The following is a 15724-nucleotide window of genomic DNA, read 5'->3' as shown; positions in this document are numbered from 1 at the left end:
TACATAAACAAATTTGAAGACATATATTATAGGATAAACTCATTGGATGCAAAAAAAAAAACCTTTTACACAATTCAACATTGATTCATCTTAAAAGTTGTAGGGTATCTAGGGTTCCTAGGACCATATATTATAATTATAATAATAATCTACTTTAAGTAATAGTTTAGAAAATAAATACTTTCCAATATCTATGAGTATATTGGTCGAATTTAAACCCCCTTAGTGAAATTAATTTTTCTTATAAGAAGACTCTGTATAATGCAAAAACATAAATATTTTTGCATTAATATTAGTTCGACTAAATATACTTTAATAAGACTGTTATGTTATAAGACATATAAATGCATGGTTTATTGTGTTTAATTATGATAATATGTAATGTGTTTTAATATTTTAAAGAAGTGTATGATAAGTGGTAAAAAGGATCAGTATGAGTATTTTCAAAAATGTTGAAACAAAAAAGCAAATTGAATATCATCAAAAATTTTATCCAATTCACATAATCCTATATGTTTACTTAGATATGACAAGCTGTGATAGGTAGGTAATGTTTCCTTTATATAATACAAACTATTTATGTTAATGCATTATACAGGACACAAAATTAAGAAAATTAGAGGCACTTCAATGACTAACATTGATATCCACTTTTGAAATTAAAGTTGAACTTACTAATGATTTGCTATTCAACAATTATCTTCAAATAAAGGTTGGAAACTATATGCATGTAAACAGAAGAACTTTATCCACATGCAACATTACAAATATCAAGAAAATGACAGTAGAGTGTATTACTTATTGAAATTAATTTAAAGATATAATTTAATTATCTTAAACTATTAAAATAATTTTATCCACTAAGGTAATAATGCCACAAATATTCAGTTTTTAAAGCTTAATACTCAAAATTGAGCTTATACTTATTAAAATATTTTCTTAATATTAATTTGCATTTTAATAAAAAGAACACATAATTATTTATAAACCAAAATTAATCCATTCTAATTAGCTAGAAGTCACATCAATGTCAAGACTTTTAGGTTCACCCTTTTAATATTAATGACATTCTACACATATATCAAAATTGGAAGATTAATGAATTTTAAGGAATCAGTTTATTAACTGCAACAATCCCCCATTTAAATATTTTGGTTGCAATGTGAATATTTTGAAGTAAAAATAGAAAAGATTGCTATCCTGTGTTCCAAATGTATGAGTAATGGCAACGGAATTAAGCTTCTAATGTCAGTACATAGAGCATATACTCACCAATTTAGCATACACGATTAACAGTGACTGTGTATTATTCACAGATACTGGCTGACCTTGAAAACCATGCACTATTCAAGAATGATTTGGAATGTCAAAAACTGATTCTGGAAGCAATGAAATATCATCTATTGCCCGAAAGAAGAACTTTAATGCAAAGTCCAAGAACTAAGCCCAGAAAATCTACAGTTGGAACTCTTTATGCAGTGGGGGGAATGGATAATAACAAAGGTATGTGACTCTAGATCTCCATTAACCCATGCCCTGTGTTGTATCATGACTCAATTTGAATAATGTAAGTTGTATAAACTAACCATATTTACACATAGTTATAATAAAACAATGCAATTAAAAAGTAGGGGAAACTTTAAAACTCTATTTCTTACTTATAATCTATAGTCCCCACTTCTATGTCTTCATAACATTGATTTATTAGATTTGAAATTGAAATAGAATTTAAATTATCTGCTTGGAAATCAGGAACTGTATTTTGAGTACATTGGAATGATACTTCACTTCTATGAGAAAGAAGTACATTATGAGAAGATAGAGATGCTAGGAGTGCAGTAATGAATCAGCTCTACCACTGAGGAGCTGAGCATCAAACACTAAGGACAGAAAATGAATAGGTAATAGCTATTGTCAGTGGAAATAGTATATTCGAGAATTTAATTTCATGTCTCAATAATTTCTTTGTTTGTTAAAAAAAACAACATGTACACTTTAAAGAAAGTGGTGTATAGGTTTTGTAAAATGTAATAAATATGAACACATTGGTTCTCTTTATCTCCTTAGTTTACACAAAAGACACATACACACACATGTGTTCGTTCATGTTTTGGCACACACACACATGCACACAGAGTGTTGCATGCAAATTGTGCATATTTTACTGAATGCATGCCATTTTGTGTTTTCAAATGGTATATTTCACCATGAAAATTTACCATGTATGATCAATTGTAGTTGTACATGTTCAGAGGACAAATGCTGTAAGCATTGAATAACAAATAAATATCACCAAAACATAACTATACTTTTGAAACCAAACAAATAAATGTTAATTTGAATTTTTAGTTATTTAATAGCTGTTGCTCTTTAAATCATTTCTGCAGAATACTTAATGACATTATGATATGCTCTCTGGAATTTTTACTTAAGAAAAATATTTTTATATATGTTATATCTGTTTACTTGTATTTTAAAGTTCCGATTTCTTTAAAAACATTAACATTGAAGCTGGTGGATACTGTGGCTTTCATACAGTTGCTAGAAGATCGAATAATATGAGAATATGTAGTCTATTAATTGAAATTGTTTTTGAGAATTTGTTTCTTTTTTAATCCTGAAACTAGTCTTTCTTAAATGAAGAAATTAATCAGATATTAAACTTTCCTGGAGGATCTTAATTCTCTTTATTTAATAATTATGAATAACCACTCAGATATTATTACACTTACCTGAACAACATAACATATTTTGTGCTTTGCACAGTATCAAATGAAAAATATGAACACAAATTAGCCTCAAACTCTTTGATCTACAATGACATTCAGCCTACATGATATACTAGGTTCATTGTGACAGAAAGTCTTTGAGCTTTCTTTGATATGAGTTCCAATCCAGAAGTTCGAAGTCATACTTGGAACTCCTTGGGTGCTCAAGAACTTGAGACAATATATTACATTTGACTTAGAGTGAAGCTGAAAAATAAATGTCTAAATAAAACAGAAAACAAGACAATTAAAAACAACCATAAATCGACTCCTACAATATGTCATTACACTCTGCTATACCTGTAGATCAGTTGCTTCCTTCACCATCATCAAAGGAAACAGAAAGAATGTAAGAGCCAGAGGGGATGGAGGATACTATGAAGATACGGCTCTCTAAATAAACATGATCAGAGTTCATATGATTTCATAGAGACTGAGAGTCAATTATACAGGGAAAGTCCATTGAATCCAGATGAAAGGAGTTGTGGTGAGAAAGTGGAAAGAATACAGGGATGGGAGACTTTTACTGGGATACATTATACAAAGAAAAAAATCTATTTTCAGTAAAAGGAAATACACACACGCGTGTGTGTGTGTACATGATGAATAGATAGATAGATAGATAGATAGATAGATAGATAGATAGATAGATAGATAGATAGATAGATAGATGATAGATAGATAAACAGATATCAAGAGTGATATAGCATATTCTTTATTATATCAGAAATACACTGGGAGCCAAGTGTTTAAGTATTAAGGATTGTTATTATACCTTAGCCATAGAGGACTTACATATTACATATAATGCTTAAATACAGAAAAATAAATCCGAGTATTTCATTCATATATATATGTACACACACACACACACATATATATATATGTATATGTATATATATATGAAATACTAATTATATATATATGTATATAATATATATACACACACACTCAGAGCTCAGTGAAAGAAGACACACCTGACCCTTGAGGAACTTGAGGTCCCAGGGAATAGGGAGACCTGGTGAGGTGTGGGGTGGTGTGAGGTTGTGGGAATAACCTCTTGGAGACACAGGGAGGAGGAATGTGATGAGGAACTGTTAGAGGGCAGAAAAGAAAGAGTATTAATTACTGGACTGTAAAAAGTGATTAAAGATAATTTTAAAAAAAAGAACAAAATGTAAATATTGAATAGGAAATAGATAATTTCTGGGGAATTTTGTTCTGCTTATTTTTTCTCAAGAATTCTCTGCAACTTATTAGTTTGTGTTGTTTGTAAAGAGTTATTTTTTAAATATGTGTTCACTTTCCTTGCAAGTTAGCACAACAAAAGTAATAAATATAGGAAACATATGAAGTAGTAGACTGAGAGATCAGTTTTCTTAAAATATAGGAAAAAAATCATGATTAACTTTTCAGTGCTTATTTAAAGATCCCTTCATAATTTTATCATGATTGCTTTATTCCATATTAAATCTGTAACTTCTAAAGATGGCTGTCCAAATGGCATTTTTCTGACTTCCTTAACTGACAAAATTCAGATCTGCAAATAACCTCTGTCCATGTGCTGATAGATGTTATGTATCTATTGCGAGTATGCAAACATTGTCCTAACCCATTTAGGTACATTATGCATAGTATACACATTATGTACACTTTTATATATGTATCCTTGGCTATGAAGTAGGAACTAGTTTGTCCTGTGAGACATATGATTATAATTACCAAATTAAAGAAGCTACCAACTCTATCAATTAAAATATTGAAAAAATGTTTTAAAATAAAGTTACTGGATGGAAAATGTAATTCAATGAATATAATGTCTAATTACCTAACCTAATTATATTCTGAGTAATTATTTTTAGCTGTAATACAAAGATGCCAAGTATTGGCTTAATAGTCTTATGAGACAGAAAAATAACACTGATGATGATGAAAATAGAAGTATAGATATGAATTTGTACCATAGGAAGTCTATGATCTGTTTAAGAAATGAGAGTTATTGGATCTGATTTAAAACACAACAACAAACATTAACTTGTGATGAGAACCATAGACTAGCTAAGACCTAACAGCTCTTATTCTTGGGAATTCTGAATGTCTTTTATAAAGAGGTGATGCTCTTCTAGAGACACCATCATTAAAATCAGAGAGCAATGCATGTTTAAAGGCTTGGTGACACTTAAAATCCCCAAGCTCTGAAATTTCAACAAATTATTCTAATTCTGTTGAAGAAGAACGATCATATGAGATGCAGTAAATAAAAACAAAAACTAACACTGCCATGCCGCTCTCTCTCTCTTTCTCTCTCTCTCTCCCTCTCTCCCTCCTCCCCCCTCTCTCTGTGTATGTATGCGTGTGTGTGTGTGTGTATATACATTACAAATGAAGGTACCTCCGCAGTAACCAGGAAGACCCTTCTTACTATATTATGTAATAAAGCCGGATAGGCTAGTAACTCTGAACATAAGAGTATAAAGATTCTGTGAAATAATACTGGGGGTATACAGTGATGATAGGAGGTAATATATAGCTTATGAAAGTGATATTCATATGCACACGAGGATGCCTAAATGCCTTGGAAGAAAATTACAAAACCATTCAAGAATGAAACCCCAAATAAAAATATTAAATAATAAATGTTAATTTGCAGCCTGCTGTGCAGGTACGTCATTGCGATGATTAAGGTAAAATAAAGGCACTTATACATGTGAAGCAAGTGTTACCACTGAGGCAATTTCCCTAAAACTTGCTATGTTTTGGAATATGATGTTCCCGCAGAGACCTCTTTTGTTGCAAGATTAATTCCCGGATGTTTTTCTTACTAGATAGAACATTTATTAATGTAGATAAGAAGAAAAGGTAAAGTTACCAAGGCAAAGTTGATGAAAAAAAGCACCTGTAGCTTTGACCTTCTCTGCTCTGCTTTCTGGTTCTATGAGATGACTAAGTTTGTTATGTTCTTGTCATTTATTTACCAGATGTGTTGGGAAATAATAAAATAAAATAAAATTGGCATTCTTTTGAGTCGGTTAACTGACACAATTTGTAATGAAATAACAAGGAGAAAGCTTTCGTAATTATATTGTCACTAAAAATTTTGCAAAACGTATCAGTAAGAAAGAAATAATTTTAGCATGGTTTAAATAATTTAAATATAAGTGTTATATTTATTTGTACTTATTAAATATAAAATATAAGTTGGCATGTAACATTAAACATAATTTTAAAATGTAAGTAATAATAACTATACAGAAATATTTATATAAAATTATCATCAACCAAAATAAACAGAATTTTAAAATCTATTGATACATTGCATGAGTAAACTTTCTACATTTTCAATAACATATTTATTAGAAAAAATACAGTATTTAAATATATTTGAAGACCTGACTTAAAGGTAATTACTTACATTGAAGTATAATCCTGTCACAATATTAGGTATTTACATGCTTATTTAAGATGTTAGATAATATTTGATGGTAAATATTTTCCAAATTCTTTATAAGTTATATTTCTGTGAGTTTACTTATTTATTTATTTCTATTTATTTCTATTAACATAGGAATCACTTTTTTGCTCAATCACTATGTTTTCTAAAGATGGCATTAATTTCATTGTAATTATAAAAATGTTAGGGACAAAAACAGAAAATATACAATGCAATAAGTTTTTAAAAGCAAAATTATAATATCATAGCATAAAATCTATTTTAAAGTACAAATTTGTACATGAAAACATACCCAGAGGTTTATATGTCTAACAATTGGGATGCATTTATATTTTCTTCATTATCTTCAGCATGACATTAAATAAGCAAGTATATCAATATATGTGTGCTTTAAGTAATTTATATCACTTTAATTCAGAACTTCTTGTTTTCCATATTAAACTTTGTATTTTATAAAATGCTTAAAAGTCAGTTTGAGCAATTTACCCACATACAAATACCAAAGTATATTTTAGCTTGTCTCTGAGAACTTTATTACACTATAACTCAATGCTTCCATAAGTAATCTGATCACGGGCATTTTCTTATTTATTATTGCATCCCTGTCTCTTGGGAGAATCTAGTTGGAAACTCAGTGTGTGGGAAGACATGGCTTCTATTGCATATGAAGTAATTTTTTTCTGGAAATTAGGTACAGATTTATATATCATTTATAAATCTCACTGAAACTTACTATGAAATAGATATCTAATATGTTATAATAACTGCATAATGCAACTTTTGAGTCCTTGCCTTTTGTTTTTATTATTTATTTATTTACTTACTTATTTACTTACTTACTTACTTACTTGTGGGCAGGTTTAACCCCATTGTTTCTGTGCACATTGTACTTGCACTGCCTTAAGATAGTCTGAATTTTCTGGAACTAAACTTACAGTCATAAGTTTCCATGATATTGCTGCCAATATCACCCAGATTTCTCAGCTGGAGCAACAAATATTCTTGAGCACAGAACAATCTCTCAATCTCTGATACTCCTTATTTTTATATTTTTCCTCTTTGAAAAATGTAAGTGTACATTCTTTGCTTTGCTTTCTTTCTGAGACAGAGTACCACTGAACAGATAGCAATGGCCTGACAGTCAATGAGATCCACATGAGTCTTCCTCCTAAATCCTGGGATTAAAAGCATATGTCACCCTGTCCAATCTGTTTTAAAAGTTTTGATGTGTTTGATTATGTACATAATGAGAAGTAACTAACCATGGATTTCTCCTTTTCTAATGATTTTTTTTTGTTTTGCTTCACTGGCTATACCATACAATATCCACATATAGGACATATTGCCACATAGGCACATTAGGAGAGTATTACCAATTTTTCCCTTATAAAAAAAAAGTAAAAACATTTTTTAATACCTTAGAGATTTGCTGTAAGAATCTGTTAGATTACATAACAAGCCTGGCAAATTCTGAAGGAGTGATGAATATTGTATGAGAAATTACACTGAGCTTGGGAAAACATTAAGTTCCTGCATCCAGAATGCATTTTCTTTAGGCAGACAGTTAAGGAGAATATTGTCTTCCAAACACAAATAAGGTATTTTCGAAAGAACATTTATCACCTGTGAGAGTTGTCCTCCTATTTTACCTTCAATAATTATACCTGACCTCTCTTCCTTAGTAGGACAAAAAGTTCTCTTAATTCTTATCGCTAGATCTGGCTCTGTCAACTGAGACTGAACCAAACCTTAGAAATATTGCTAAAGCATCATTGCATCTATCTTCTTCCTTGATTCCTGTCTCATCTTAAATTACTTAGAAATAAGAAAATACCTAGATCCCACTAGCAGCCATACCATCCTAGGCTCTCCTGAGGGATGTGAATTCTGAGGTCCTGACTGCTCTGTAGCTCTGCACAGTCCCTGGTTCGCCAAGGTCAGAAGCCTGCAGAGCGGCCTCTGGCAAAGTTCTGGGATGGCTCAGTGCCTGGCCTCTGTCCATAGAGCTCCCCTCCAAGAGAACACAGAAAACAGTCCTGGGCCTACTGTTCTGCATCCCGTTGCATCTGGACATTAGTCTCTTCAATAAAATGTCACTTTTAGTTGTGTGCATTTGGAAAAAAAGAAGCTAAATAATTATTAACCCAAAGCCTCTGAAACCTGACACAAGAAGCAGAGCCCCTGTGGACTGGAGTGGCAGAATTTTCTACTTGGAACTATTTGATAAATTTACAAATTTTACTTTATTTCTGTATTTTTTCATGTAACAGTGAACATTTCTCTGCATGTGTGAAGGCCTTTTTCTTTTACCCCTTGAAGATTAAAATGAAGAACAGCCCAGCCCCTTTTCTACGTGTCACAATATTTATTATAACAATCACAATCCTCCTTCATCATTTAAATCATGGCTATTTTCTTAGGATGCATAATTTTATATAAAAAATATATGTGATATTTAGGAAAGTATAATGTTTTTTAAAAATTGAAATAAAAACATTAATACAATTGCATTATACTTGTGAAAAATGTAATAGATTAGATAATTGGTTGAAGCTATAGATGAGTTAAACAGTGCTGCAAGTCTATTCATCTTAGGTTTATGTATCATGGCTGATACTGGCAATACTTAAGAGCATAAGAGTATATAACTTTTGCTAGTTGGGTTTTTTGGAAGATAATTATGTAATTATATCTGTGTATAGAAACTTAGTGTACATTTAACCTGTTTTATTGGCGAATTCTTTAGCCTTTGCTTTTTCCAGCTTGGCAATGCAAGCCACAGACCTAGGACCCAGGGCATTGCCTCCCCAGTAGAGGCGGATCTCATCATATCTGCCATTGTAATTGGTCCTAACAGCTTCCACCAGCTTAGCCAGAGCACGTTTGTCTCCCGAGCTCACCTGTGTAAAGGCAACAATGGTGCATGTCTTCGTGTGGACCAGGCACCCCACGCTGGCATTTCCCTTGATGATGCAGTAAGGCACCACCATCTTTTGACCCAGAGAAGGCAGGAAAACCACCAAACTCAATGGGGTCTATGTCATGGGCAGTCACCATCAGCTGAGCCTTCTTGTTCTCCATCAAGGTGGTGACTGTATTGACTTCTGCTTGGAGGACAGGTGGTGTTTTAGTTGGGATGTCCCTTTGCCAGCAGCTTTCTTCTCAGCACGGGGCAGTAGACTTTGTTTCTCCTCTTGCTTTGTCTCTGGCCTGTACTTGTGGGCAAGCTTAAGCAACTGAGTAGCAGTTTGCCTGTCCAGGACCTAGGTGAACTGATTAATGACAGGAAGTACTTTGAGCTGCTTATAGAGGATGGCTCTTTGCCGCTGCAGCCTGATGTTGTGGAGCCATTTGACGAAGCATGTGAGATCTCTTTTGTGCTGGATGTCCTGTCCAATGGTGAAGATCTTGGGCCTTTTATTAAAAAAAAAAAAAAAAAAAAAAAAAAAAAAAGGTTTGACTACTTTTTTGGCCTCTTGTTTCTTGATGACACGAGGGGCTGGAGCAACCTTCTTCCCCCTTGGCCTTCTTTCCTTTGGTCATCTTACTCAGCTGAAAGAAAGAAAAACTTGCTAGCTGTTATTTTATATGCACATTCATATTTCTTTCTTTATTTAGAGCAGTAATATTTTGGTGTAATAGTTAACTCTTTTTGAACCATTTTGGAGCTTAAGCTATAAGTTCTTTCTTCTGATGTGGAGAGGTTTGCTGGCTTAGAGCCATGGCAACCTTTCTAAGTGTCTCAGACAGTCTGTTATAGAGTGTCTGGTGTGTTCTACCGCGTTGCTTTGCATTGGTCACAAGAGAAATAGATTCCCTAGACGTCATTCATGGTATGCATAGCATCAGTTCTCGGTGAGAGCTTCCTTTCATGTTCATTTAAATCTTAGTATGAGTCTCTTTGTTATCTTCTTTTTTCTTTTTCTTTCTCTCTTTCTTTCTTTCTTTCTTTCTTTCTTTCTTTCTTTCTTTCTTTCTTTCTTTCTTTCTTTCTTCCTTTCTTCCTTCCTTCCTTCCTTCCTCTCTCTCTCTCTTTCTTTGTTTCCTGAAAATGCATCCTATTTTCAATCCCTATGATGTGAAAGCTATGTGATTGATCAGAATATAATTGGTAATTATCTCAAGATGCTAGAAAACAGGACTTGCATGTTTTCTTTCACTAAAAATACTATGTGGTAAATGAGGTGACAGATATGCTTAACCTGGTTACCCAATAAACGTGTATTGAAACATCACATGGAATTTGTGCTTGTTTCTAACACTGTAGCAAATTTTATGGGATAAAGAACTTATATGGAAGAAAAGTTTGCACTCTTCGTACTCTGAGATGCTTCAAATGTTCCTTAGCCTCACTTTTTTGGCCTTGGTAGCAGAGCACAGCATGGTGGCAGGGCACAGGAGAAGGAGGTCTGTGTCAGTTGTGACTGAATAAAATCTAAAGAAGTAAAGATGGTTGGGTGTCCATATAGTCCCTCCGGGGTATGCTTTCTGAGTCCTGATTTCTCTCCATTGTGTTTTTTCCAGTAAAAGTACCACTACCTCCAAATAAAGCTGGGCATTGACAAACAAATAATCCATGTTCCTATAGATTACCTTACAGATCAAAACATCAGGATTTCAAGTCTCTGTGAGGCTATGTGCTTCCCTCCCACTGAGGCCAGACAAGGCAGCCCAGCTAGAAGAACACACTTACAGGCAACAGTTTTTTGTCAAAGATTATCATATTTTCTCCTAATCAGTTAGTGAAGGAGGAGAATAAGCATGTTTATATTTCCAAACTTGAATTATTCTATCATTCTTTAATTTATACTGAACCTAAGATGTGGTAAGAATGGCATTCATATAGTATTCTCCAAGCATGTTACAATTCTTACTACATTTCTCTTTAAAGTATGTTTGATTATCACTAGTTCTCACACCAACAAACAGATATTGCAAAGGGGCTGAATACATTTTCCAGTTTATGAGTTACATAAAGAATGCGAGAAATTAGATATTTGGAAAAAATGAATATGCCTTAACAGATCAATTCACTTTAGACTTTGTAATCTAATATTTTTATCACACAGAATACTGAATATTTTACTATTCACTCCTACCAATAAAAACCACGTTTGATCACATTCTGGCAAGCCTTATGATAACATTTTCAAAGTATAATGTAAAAGATTTCATTAGGGTTTTGTGAATTTTTAAACAAATTTTTAATGCTAAGTACAAAGGTAAATGAAGTTAGTATTTTTTAAGTAGTAAAAATATGTATTAACATCTTTGAAATGTACGTTCCTGATGCAAGTTTCTTAGATCCATTATCTTTACGAAAAGGAATATATAGTGTATATATAGTGTACTTACATATAATAAATAAATAAATCTTTACAAAAAAGAAAAGGAATATATATATATATATACAAATACAGATTATATATACATACAGATTATATATATATAGATTATATATATGTATACACATACAGCTTATATGTATATGTATTATATCATATAATCAGATATATATATCATCTGATTCTATGCTGGGTCTCTGAGATATCCAGAATCTGAAAGAGAGTCTGTTTCATCCCCAATGTATTATGTATGAATACATGTTATTCATTATTATTATTTTTATTGCTCCTATGATTAGCCATAATGAATGACTGCTTAAGATAGCAGGCTTTGACCTCTGACCTTGCACATGCATCCACTCCCCATATGTGTACTTGCACACGTGCATCAACACTACTTTAGACATATAGACTACAAAAATATTTATTGCATAATAATCACAGAAAAAAACCCTACTTTTAAAAACTACATCAGTGCTCAATAAATCAGAAAAAGTGCAGCTGTCATTTTTCCTAAATCTTAGAAAAATTATTACCTATTTATTTACCCCCTTCTCAGACACTGCATTTAAATCAGGACATCATTTTTAATTCTGTTATTGTAGAGTTTCATATACTAATATTACAAGATATATTTTAATATATTGCCAAAGAGTTTTGCAAAAAAAATATATTAAACCTACGTGCACTCAAATTATCTTGACTCTTGAACTGTAAATATGCTCTTAGGAACATGAAATATTTAATATTGCTCAGAAATATAAATTTACACTCTAAGTATGTACACAAATTTATAAATGAGTTAACATGAATAGAAAAAGTCATGAATAAACATTCAAGGACATACAGGTATCACATCCTTTCAATTATACCATGCAACAGTTATTGTAGGTGTAGGCTTGTTTTTGTATGTGCACAAACACACACACACACACACACATGCATACTCACATGCACACACAAACAGATATACAAATACACAGGAGTGATTAAAAAGGGAAGAGTCAGGGCAGATTCGTTTTCTCTGGCATAAGCATTGAGAAAAGCAATGAAAAAGCTAAAGTTCTAAAATGTTCTGGCGTCTATGTGAAGAAGACAACTGCACCTTTCATTACCCTCTCATTGTATATCTGTCATTTAAAAGCAGAGAGCGAGCATACCATCAAAGGTATAAATCAGAGATAGAGCCTTACCTAACCACCTCAAGGTTCTTAATGCAACACCCAGCAACCCCCTCTCTCAAAGTGGAGACTTTTAAAATGTATTTTTATGTATGTCACCAATAAAATGATACCTGAAAACAGACTATACTGTGCAAAAATTTAAAAGGTATGTACAGAGCGAGCAAGATGCTTTAGCAGATCATGACACTTAATGGCCAAAGTGATGATGTGAGTTCAGTTTTGGATATCTACTTGGATGAAGGTGAGAACTGATTCCCACAGTGGTTTTCAAATACCTGCAAGCATACCATAGCGCACAGATGCACTCCCAATACATACAAACACACATATAAAAATAAAATAAGTGAAACAAATATATGTTGTTATTTGTTGATATTTATCACAGTGGATACAAATATTTACTTATTATACATGTAAAAGTTTTATTAAATTGAGCATTTGACTACAAATATTGCTAATCAAATTAGTTTCCTCTGTCTGATTAAAATCATTTTAGAGATGCCTTCTTGGTGAGTACTAAATATAAACTTACGATAATTTTGCTAATATTTCCCTTCCAATTAAGAAACACAATGTCAGGCCAACTGGATGGCTGAACGGGTAAAGATGTTTACTATTAAGATTCATTCGATGTCCAGATCTTACATGTTAAAAAAAAAAAACCAATTCCCTCAAATTGACCTCTGGACTCCATCTTTAGATTGACTCATATATACATATAGATACAGTAAGTAAAAAAAAATGGGAAAAAGAAATATGATCCTTCAAAATCATCAGGGAAATACTAATTGAAAAATAGATCACGACATTCATTTCATGCATGATTTTTCACAGTTTTCTACATTTTTGTAGTTTACTCAGATCATGAGTGTCCTAAAACATTTACTGATCACCAATTAAAGTCACTATTGTTAATGCCAGTGAAAAACTACCAATACCCCTCTCTTATATTTATTTCAGCTTAAACTGTACAGAAGGTGACAACTTCAAACACAATGTCAAATAATGAATGGGAATATTACTCATAGAGAAAGTTTAATTAGGAAAGTCAGGAGGGAGGTAGGGCACATGACCAGTGTGGCTGCTGTATGTGCTGTGACTGAGGAGGCCATACTCATGAACAACATTGGACATACATAGTGCTAGCTGAAACTTCTTCCTAAACATAAATATGTCTTTGTTTTCTTTAGCCAGTGAGCCTTAGTTATTATCTCTCTTTTTCTCCCAATTTTATGAGTATTTTAAAGGTAGGCATCAAATTCTATGACCTGGAGGCCAAGAGAAACATACCATTTTTGTACCTTTTATGGGCTGTTTCTTAGATTTTAATAGTTGGGAAAATATAAAACAAAAATGATAAAATTTCATGATTGAGTTTGATTTGCATGCTACATATTTACATTTAAATGCCATAAAATTTTATTGGGTGTTGTTTATTTATTTATCTTTTTTGTATTTTTTATTAGATGTTTTCCTTATTTACATTTCAAATGTTATCCCCTTTCCTAGTTTCCCCTCCGAAAACACCTTATCCCATCTCCCCTCCAACTGATCACCAACCCACCCACTTCTGCTTCCTGGACCTGGCATTCCCCTATATTAGGGCATAGAACCTTCAGTGGACCAAGGGTCTCAAATCTCATTAATTACCAATTAGGCCATCCTCTGGACATGTGCAGCTGGAGCCATGAGTTCTACCATTTCTTTTTTTTTTTTTTTTTCCATTTTTTATTAGGTATTTAACTCATTTACATTTCCAATGCTATACCAAAAGTCCCCCATATCCACCCACCCCCACTCCCCTGCCCACCCACTCCCCCTTTTTGGCCCTGGTGTTCCCCTGTACTGGGGCATATAAAGTTTGCAAGTCCAATGGGCCTCTCTTTCCAGTGATGGCCGACTAGGCCATCTTTTGATATATATGCAGCTAGAGTCAAGAGCTCCGGGGTACTGGTTAGCTCATAATGTTGTTCCACCTATAGGGTTGCAGATCCCTTTAGCTCCTTGGCTACTTTCTCTAGCTCCTCCATTGGGAGCCCTATGATCCATCCATTTCTTTGATTGCTGGTTCAGCCCCAGGGAGCTCTAGGGTTACTAGATAGTTCTTATTGTTGTTCCTCCTATGGGGCTGCAAACCCCTTCAGCTCCTTGGGTACTTTCTCTAGCGCCTTCATTAGGGGCCCTGCATTCATTTCAGTAGATGACTGTGAGCATCCACTTCTGTATTTGCCAGGCATTGGCATAGACTCACAAGAGAGACCTATGTCAGGGTCCTGTCAGCAAAATCTTTCTGGCATATGCAATACTGTCTGGGTTTGGTGGTTGTATATGGGATGGATTCCCTGGTGGGGCAGTCTCTGGATGGTTTTTCATTCTGTCTCAACTCTGAACTTTATCTCTGCAACTCCTTCCATGGGTATTTTGTTTCCCCTTCTAAGAAGGATCAATGTATCTACACTTTGGTCTTCCTTCTTCTTGAGTTTCATGTGTTTGTGGGTATTCTGAGCTTCTGGGCTAATATCCACTTATCAGTGACTGCATACCATGTGTGTTCTTTTGTGATTGGGTTTCCTCACTCAGGTTGATATTTTCTACTTCCATCCATTTGCCTAAAAATTTCATAAATTTATTGATTTTAATAGCCATGTAGTATTCCACTGTGTAAATGTACCACATTTTGTATCCATACCTCTGCTGAGTGACATCTGGGATATTTCCAGCTTCTGGCTATTAAAAAAAAAAGGCTGCTATGAACAGAGTGAAGCATGTGTCCTTACAATATGTTGAAGCATCTTCTGGGTATATGCCCAGGAGTGGTATTGCTGGCTCCTCTGGTAGTATTATGTCCAATTTTCTGAAAAAAATGCCAAACTGATTTCCAGAGTGGTTGCAAGAGCTTTCAATCCCACCAGCAATGTAGGAGTGTTCCTCTTTCTCCACATCCTCACCAGCATGCGCTGTCTCCTGTGTTCTTGA

At 33.4% G+C, this 15724-nt stretch overlaps 1 protein-coding gene across 1 annotated transcript in view; it reads left to right on the top strand.

The window, feature by feature from the left end:
• The window catches only part of Klhl1 (kelch-like 1), a 413770-nt gene that overhangs the window by 277324 nt on the left and 120722 nt on the right, over positions 1-15724 (top strand). Inside the window, exon 6 of the mRNA NM_053105.2 lies at positions 1317-1503. Coding sequence (NP_444335.2) covers positions 1317-1503 — 187 coding nt within the window. The remainder of the gene's footprint in view (positions 1-1316; positions 1504-15724) is intronic.

This window comes from Mus musculus, chromosome 14 (assembly GCF_000001635.26).
Source record: "Mus musculus strain C57BL/6J chromosome 14, GRCm38.p6 C57BL/6J".
Lineage (NCBI taxonomy): Eukaryota > Metazoa > Chordata > Mammalia > Rodentia > Muridae > Mus > Mus musculus.
The sequence above is the reverse complement of the archived record's forward strand: the minus strand, read 5'-3'. Positions and strand labels throughout refer to the sequence as shown.